At 44.6% G+C, this 8,526-nt stretch overlaps 1 protein-coding gene across 5 annotated transcripts in view; it reads left to right on the top strand.

The window, feature by feature from the left end:
- Positions 1-220: 220 nt before the first annotated feature.
- Positions 221-8,526, top strand: part of LOC111971919 (pleckstrin homology domain-containing family A member 7) — a 184,684-nt gene continuing 176,378 nt past the window's right edge. For 2 of the 5 annotated variants that reach the window (XM_023998705.3, XM_023998704.3), the window contains exons 1-3: positions 221-827; positions 933-1,009; positions 1,188-1,245. In XM_023998705.3, coding sequence (XP_023854473.1) covers positions 745-827; positions 933-1,009; positions 1,188-1,245 — 218 coding nt within the window. In that variant the 5' untranslated portion in view covers positions 221-744. Of the gene's footprint in view, positions 828-932; positions 1,010-1,109; positions 1,246-8,526 lie in introns of those variants that run through there. The other 3 variants (XM_023998709.2, XM_023998707.2, XM_023998708.2) reach the window with 2 other exon arrangements.

Below are 8,526 nucleotides of genomic sequence, written 5' to 3'. Positions count from 1 at the left end.
GACCCTCAGACACCCACCTGGATCTGTCTCCTCCACTTCTAAAACCAAAGTTRTGCCCCAGGTTTTTAGTGTGTAGGATTAGATGGTAGGGTATTTGTTTTATTTTCAAGCAAAGTATACACCAGTCTAGGTGGCGGTAATGCAACATTTATTGGATGCCAACCTCCATTAAAACGAGTAGAAGAAGCAGCAGTATTTAGTTGCTAGTTGGAAGCAAGGACAGAGGAGAGCATTTGTTTTAGTTACATTTTTGTACTTTTAATCCTTGTTTTAGCCTAATTTTAACCGATTGTATTTATTTCATTTTTGTTTGGAACTGGTTCTGTCTTTGATGTCTAATTGCAAAGATTAGTATGGGGAAAATCGTAAATTAAGAAATGCCTCTAAAAATACTTCGAGCAAATAAGGCCATTTCTAAATTCGATAATAATATGGAAATAGACCCTAATACTACAGTCGCAATTCCTGTTAAATCATTGAAATATTTGCACTACACGTGTAGGCCATACCTACAAAACCTTAGATTATGCAAAGACGCTGTAACTTTGTTTCCAATTGAATAACTTTAATTCATGCATCATTCTATTTTATATCGGCGGAGGAAAGTACTCATTTATCCGTCAACTGACTGGCCGAAAGGCCTCCCCTTTAATAGTCTCTTCGCCCTAGCGGTGAACATTGGGCTCGATCTCCTTGGAGACTATGTAGTGGAGAGTGAACGAAATAGGACTTCAGAACGGGATCATGGCGGCGCCGTTTGGGCGCGACACCTTACCTGAGCAGTGGTCTTTCGGTGTCTGCGGAGATGGCAGGGTGTTTTTTGTTCAGTGAGTCGGCGAAATACAAATGTGGTCGTTCTTTTTGTATCTTTAATGAGAGTTCGCTTGTCTAGTGTTTCTTGCCTCTAACAGGTGTTTTTGTCTTTCTGGCAGCGATGAAACGAGCACCACTACTTGGCTCCATCCGCGAACGGGCGAACCTGTCAATTCCGGACATATGATACGGTCAGGTATGCATGTATTCGTCTCTAATGCATTTGTCCAGCAGACTATTGGTGCTGTTTACATTGCAGAATAAAACGGGTTGATTTTTGTGCGTTGTTGATATAGCCCAATGAAGCAGAAAACTTTCACGGAAGGCGCCTACTCTCCAAGGTAACGCACCTTATTTCTACTCGCCCATTGCAGATTTACCTCGAGGATGGGAARAGGGTTTCACGGACGATGGGGCCGGCTACTTCATAAAGTAAGTGAAAGCAATTGAAGTCGACTTTATTCTGTTGGGCGGTTGTCGTGATTCGCCGAGTGAGTGGCGAATTACCTGAGTGCAGTACTGCCGTTTAGGATACCTACATATGGCTCCCTCTAGCCTACTAAATCGTCAACACAGGAGACTTCTTAACTCGAGTAGTGTGTGTGAATTTAAAGCTATAGGGCAGCGTTTCCAAACTCGGTCCAGTGGATCACAAGGGGTGCACGTTTTGTTTTTTTAACCTAGTATTACACAGCTGATTTTAAAATAACGAAATCATAATCAAGATTTGATTATTTGAATCAGCTGTGTAGTGCTAGGACAAAAACCAAAACGTGCACAAAACGCTGGTATGGGGCTATCCCCATGACCAGCTAATGATCCCACCAGGGACGGGATTGGTAGCCTAGCCTACTGTTGGATAACAGGCCTACTACGTTTTGTCTTTATTGGATTGCATGCCATGCCTCTGTGGTACTGCTGACAGAGGTGTGTTCATAGGATCAAAGTCTCCAGTTGCAGTCGTTTTACAACATCCCCATCTCTTGTTGACTTGGTTGTTCATTGAACCCAGTTGAGGCTATTGTTTGACTATTTAAAAAATTGGTTGTTCAATATCACACAAAGATGCAAACGTGTGTGTGTCAGAGAGAATCTGTTTCAGAATGTTTTCTGACACTTTCTGATCTTGAATCTTGATGTGAGGCTTGATTTGTGTACCTCCATGATTGTTGCAGATTAAAGGCTGTGCATGTTGATGTAGTGCACATTAAAATTACATTTGAGGTTAAATTCCCATGTACCAAATAAGCCATTGTATACTAAGGCATATTATTTGCTAATGTCTGTGTACAATTGATTTATATTTTGACTGTGACTGCACTTCCTTTTCCAGTGTTGGTCTCCACTCCACCAGGCACCTGCAGCTCCTTACCATTATATAATGTTATGCTAGGATGCCAAATAGCCCTACTGTGACATAGTGTCTGCTGTGGGTGACATAATGTTATTATGCAACTCAGGGATACTGCAGTATCAATACTCTCAGGGGATCCTGTGGTGAAATGAATGATAGTGAGTGACTTCAGTATAGTTRTTCTTTTTGAGAGAGAGATTCCATCCTCGGAGGCCTGGACMTCACCTATAGCCCTCGTTTGACATCCATCAACCTGTTCTGTCAGTATTCGTCCTTGGGAGTTTGTGCTCTTTGTATCCCTTTTGTCTGGCTGTACGAGTGGGAACCTTGTGTAGAAATAACAAGCTGAAGTAATAACATCCTCACAATCCAATATCCTATTCTAATGGGGAGGACTACTTCCAAAGGTTGTGTTAATAGAACATCTCTAGAGAAGTCTGCTCTGGCCAGCACTGCTACTGACTGACTGAGCATGTTTTCATATTTTTTACAATAGCAAAGAGCGCTCTCCAATATAATGTGTTCTTCATTGTCTTTGGATGCTCTCTGTTGTCTAAATGATGATCTTCTCCCCCTGTGGTCTGACTGTCCACTTGAAGTTAAGTTATGCCCTTAGAACAGTGCAGTCTGTWTTTATTGTATGTGTGTATGCCTTAACCCCCACATGTCTTGTATAATCCCATAACAAGACAATTCCTCCACCTTCAATTTACTATTGTCTATTTCTGGAATTCTCTTAAGAGACATGAATACCACAGACAACGTGGAAGAGTTCTGGTGAAATGCCCTCAGTATTTCTCTCTCAGGAGTAGTGTGGTCTTGCCTGATCCCAGATCTGTTTGTGCGGTTTTACCAACTCCTATGATCATTGCCACGCCATTTGGAGAGAAAATAAATAATCTGAGACCAGGCTAATTGTGGCCTGTGTAAGATTAATCATTTACAGACCAATAAGCCACAAACTTTCTCAATCTGATAGCATGTTGGTAGCTTGATTAAATGCCACCATAATCTCCCTCAGGGTGCCCACACCAGCTCTAAATGTGGGATTGGCATAGACCTTTGCCTATATATTCCAGGGTTGTGTTCATTAGGCACCAACCGGAAAGAAAAGGGATTGAAACAGTGATGGGCTACTTGGAGTTGCTCGTTTTAATTTTWAAACGGTTTCTGTTGCATGCCCAAATGAACACGGCCCAGAGTATAGCTACTGTACCTTCTCCAGGTACCTGGTCTGGCCTCTCCGGTTTGTCAAGCCAGCTCTGTTTGTCTGTCAACTCCCTGTTTGTAAGTCAACTACTTATACTGAATAAAAATATAAGTGTTGGTCCCATGTTTCATGAGTTGAAATAAAAGATCCCAGAAAAGTTTCACACGCACAAAATGCTTATTTCTCTCAAATTTTGTGCACAAATTTGGTTACATCCCTATTAGTGAGCATTTCTCCTTTGCCAAGATAATCCCTCCACCTGACGTGTGGCATATCAAGAAGCTGATTCGACAGCATGATCATTACACAGGTACACCTTGTGCTGAGGACAATAAAAGTCYGCTCTACAATGTGCAGTTTTGTCACACAACACAATGTCACAGATGTCTAGAGGGAGCGTGCAATTGGCATGCTAACTACAGGAATGTCCATCAGAGCTGTTGCCAGATAATTATATGTTTATTTCTCTATTATAAGCCGCTTCCAACAGCTTTAGAGAATTTGGCAGTACATCCAACYGGCCTTACAACTGCAGACCATGTGTAACCACGCCAGCCCAGGACCTCCACATCCGGCTTCTTCACCTGCGGGATTGTCTGAGACAAGCCAGCCGGACGGCTGATGAAATGGAAGAGCATTTCTGTCTGTAATAAAGCCCTTTTGTGGGGAAAAACTAATTCTGATTGAGCCCCTGCCCAGTCATGTGAAATCCATAGATTAGGGCCTCATGAATTTATTTAAATTGACTGATTTCCTTCTATTAAATCTGATTTAGTAAAATCGTTGAAATATTTTTGTTCAGTATAAATGGCTTGAGGTGCCCTTTTAAGTGGAGCTGGCTACTGCAAGTGTACACACTTTTAGACCATCAAAACGCATCTCCCAAACCCACCCAAAGAAAACAGCATGTACCAACAAAACACATCCATCCCAAACCCCATTCTTTTACTTACTTATAGATCAACAGAACATGGACTGAGCACATAGTTCAGGATGAGCTCATTGCGGGGATGGGAAGGSCAGATTGGGTCTTATCTGTGTCTTTGGCTGTTTGCATTGGACCACATTCATGTCTTTGCTGTTTTTCCTCCAGACTYGTATTTGCCTGGGCTTGTGGCGAATAATCTCCTTTACGCTCCAGGGGAGGGCACACACACACACCCTTACACTTGTGTACATGACATCACACACACACCCCCTCCTCCCTTTGGACGTCAGTGAGGGGGTTACATGCGTGGGTAGCTCCTCCAGGAGTCCCCTGCGCCACTAGCGGGCGCTGGCTACCCTAACCCCGGCCAACAGCTCCGCACCCCCCGCAGCTACTTGCCCGAGCCTCCCCAGCTTCTCCTTCACCCAAATCCAGATCGCAGATGTTCTGAAAGAGCTGCAAAACCTGGACCTGTACAAATCAGCCGGGCTAGACAATGTGGACCCTCTTTCTAAAATGATCCGCCACCATTCTTGCAACCCCTATTACCAGTCTGTTCAACCTCTCTTTCGTATTGTCCGAGATCCCTAAAATTGGAAAGCTGCCGCGGTCTTCCCCCTCTTCAAAGGGGGTGACACTCTAGACCCAAACTGTTATAGACCTATATCCATCCTGCTCTGTCTTTCTAAAGTCTTTGAAAGCCAAGTTAACAAACAGATCACTGACCATTTCGAATCCCACCACACCTTCTCCGCTGTGCAATCCGGTTTCCGAGCTGGACATGGGTAGCTGGACATGACATCAAACATCTCCAATCCAAAATCAAATCTAGAATCGTCTTTCTATTTCGCAACAAAGCCTCCTTCACTCACGCCGCCAAACTTACCCTAGTAAAACTGACCATTCTACTGATCCTCGACTTTGGCGATGTCATCTACAAAATAGCTTCCAATACTCTACTCAGAAAATTGGATGTAGTCTATCACAGTGCCATCCATTTTGTTACCAAAGCACCCTATACCACCCACCACTGCAACATGTATGCTCTAGTCGGCTGGCCCTYGCTACATATTCGTCGCCAGACCCACTGGCACCAGTTCATCTATAAGGCGGAGACTTATCTCAGCTCACTGGTCACGATTACAACACCCACTCGTAGCACGCGCTCCAGGAGGTATATCTCACTGGTCATCCCCAAAGCCAACACCTCCTTTGGCCGCCTCTCCTTACAGTTCTCTGCTGCCAGTGACTGGAACGAATTGCAAAAATCGCTGAAGCTGGAGACTTACATTTCCCTCACTAACTTTAAACATCAGCTATCTGAGCAGCTAGCCGATCGCTGCAGCTGTACATAGTCCATCTGTAAATTGCCCACCCATAAATTGCCCACCCAATCTACCTACCTCATCCCCATATTGTTTTTATTTACTTTGCTGCTCTTTTGCATACCAGTATCACTACTTACACACCATCATCTGCTCATCATCATCTGCTTATCTATCACCCCAGTGTTAATCTGCTAAATTGTAATTACTTTGCTACTATGGCCTATTTATTGCCTTACCACCTCATGCCATTTACATATGTATATAGACTTTCTTTTCCCCCCCTATTGTGTTATTGACTGTACTGTTGTTTATTCCATGAGTATTTATTCCATGTCCTCTGTTGTTTCTGTCGCACTGCTTTACTTTATCTTAGGCAGGTCGCAGTTGTAAATGCGAACTTGTACTCAACTAGCTTACCTGGTTAAATAAAGGTGAAATAAAAAATAAATAAAAAAGATCAAATTTTGGGCGAAGAGCCTTGGTCAGGGAGGTGACCAATAATCCGATGGTCAMTCTGACAGAGCTCTAGAATTCCTCTGTGGAGATGGGAGAACCTTCCAGAAGGACAACCATCTCTGCAGCACTCTACCAATCAGGCCTTGGTAGAGTGGCCAGACAAAAGCCACTCTTCAGTAAAAGGCACGTGACCGCCCACTTGGAGTTTGCCAAAAGGCACCTAAAGGACTCTGACTATGAGAACCAAGATTCTTTGATGTGATGAATCCAAGATTGAACTCTGTGGCCTGAATGCYAAGCGTYACATCGGGATGAAACCTGGCACCATCCCTACRGTGAAGCATGGTGGTGGCAGCATCATGCTGTGGGGTTGTTTTTCAGTGGCAGGGACTGGGAGACTAGTCCTGATCAAGGGAAAGATGAACAGAGCAAAGTATAGAGAGATCCTTGATGAAAACCTGCTGCAGAGCACTCAGGACCTCCAGACTGGGGCGAAGGTTCACCTTCCAACAGGACAACGACCCTAAGCACACAGCGAAGACAATGCAGGAGTGAATTCGGGACAAGTCTCTGAATGTCCTTGGGTGTTCCAGCCAGAGCCATGACTTGAACCTTTATCGAACATCTCTATAGAGACCTGAAACTAGCTATGCAGCGATGCTCCCCATCCAACCCGACAGAGCTTGAGAGGATCTGCAAAGACGTATGGGAGAAACTCCCGAAATACTCAATAGATTCAGATCAACTTTATTATCCCATCAGGAGGAAATTCAGGTGTGCCAAGCTTGTAGCGTCATAACCAAGAAGACTCGAGGCTGTAATCGCTGCCAAAGGTGCTTCAAAAAWGCAAGCACTTAGTAAAGGGTCTGATATTTCAGCTTTTTATTATTTATTAATTTGCATGACTTTCTAAAAAACTGTTTTTGCTTTTTCATTATGAGGTATTGTGTGTAGATTTAATTAGGGAAAAAAACAATTACATTTTTTTTGAATAAGGCTGTAAGGTAACAATGCGGAAAAAGTCAAGGGGTCTGAATACTTTCCGAATGCACTGTAACTACGGCTGTGCCGAGAGGAGGTATAGAGGGACTGGAGTGCTGCAGATGGCACAGCCAGGAGTGAGTGGTGGATGTCAGGGCCAATCAGGAGTGACTGACGGCTGTCAGGGCCAATCTCTAATGTAGGATGACACTTCTAGCCCCCTCCTCCTAACCTCCTCATTTGGCTTGTTAGCAGCTCTGAAGGGACAATGGTACATGGAAGCAGATCTGAAGGGACAATGGTACATGGGAGCAGATCTGAAGGGACAATGGTACATGGGAGCAGATCTGAAGGGACAATGGTACATGGGAGCAGATCTGAAGGGACTGGGTACATGGGAGCAGATCTGAAGGGACAATGGTACATGGGAGCAGATCTGAAGGGACTGGGTACATGGGAGCATATTTGAAGGGACTGGGTACATGGGAGCAGATTTGAAGGGACTGGGTCCCTAGCCCAAGGTTCACCTGTATAATGATCATGCTGTTTAATCAGCTTCTTGAAATGCCACAACAGTCAGGTGGATAGATTATCTTGGCAAAGGAGAAATGCTCAAAAACAGGGATGTAAACAAATTTGTGCTCAAAATTTAGAGAGAAATACGATTTTTGTGCGTATGGAACATTTCTGGGATCTGTTATTTCAGCTCATGCGCTCCCCATGTACGCAGTCCCTATCAATCCCTGCCCATGTACCCGTCCTTCAAAAATCCGCTCATGTACCGCAGTCCCTTCAAATCCGTAGTGCAGTCGTACAGATATATCATATGCTACCCAGTCCCTTCCAAAATCCGCTGCCATGTAACCCAAGTGCCTTCAAGATCCCGCATCCCATGTCACCCAGCTCCCTTACGAAATCGCGTCCCCATGTAGCCCATCCCTTCAATCGCTTCGCTCCCATATGTACCCGAGTCCTTCAAAGATCCGCTCCAGTGTACCAGTCCCTTCAAAAATCCGCTCCATGGTACCGCAGTCCTTCAAATCGCTCTGACTCCTTCATGCTGTACCAGTCCAAATCTGTCCAAGACATCCTCGCTCCCATGTACCCAGCTCCTTCAATCTGCCTCCCATGTACCAGTCCCTTCAATCTGCTCATGCCAGTCCCTTCAAATCGCTCACCATGGACCCAGTCCCTTCAAAATCGCTCCATGTACCAGTCCCTTCAAATCTCCTCCACATGTACCCAGTCTTGCTCCCTTCAGATCTCGCTCCCATGTACCCATCCCTTCAGATCTGCTCCCATGTACCAGTCCCTTCAGAGTCTGCTCCCAATGTACCATTGTCCCTTCAGATTGCTCCCATGTACCATTGTCCCTTCAGATTAGCTCCATGTACCATAAGTCCCTTCAGAATCTGCTTCCCATGTACCCAGTCCGCTCAAGATATCCTCCCATGTA

This window comes from Salvelinus sp. IW2-2015, linkage group LG13, assembly GCF_002910315.2.
Source record: "Salvelinus sp. IW2-2015 linkage group LG13, ASM291031v2, whole genome shotgun sequence".
Lineage (NCBI taxonomy): Eukaryota > Metazoa > Chordata > Actinopteri > Salmoniformes > Salmonidae > Salvelinus > Salvelinus sp. IW2-2015.
The sequence above is the reverse complement of the archived record's forward strand: the minus strand, read 5'-3'. Positions and strand labels throughout refer to the sequence as shown.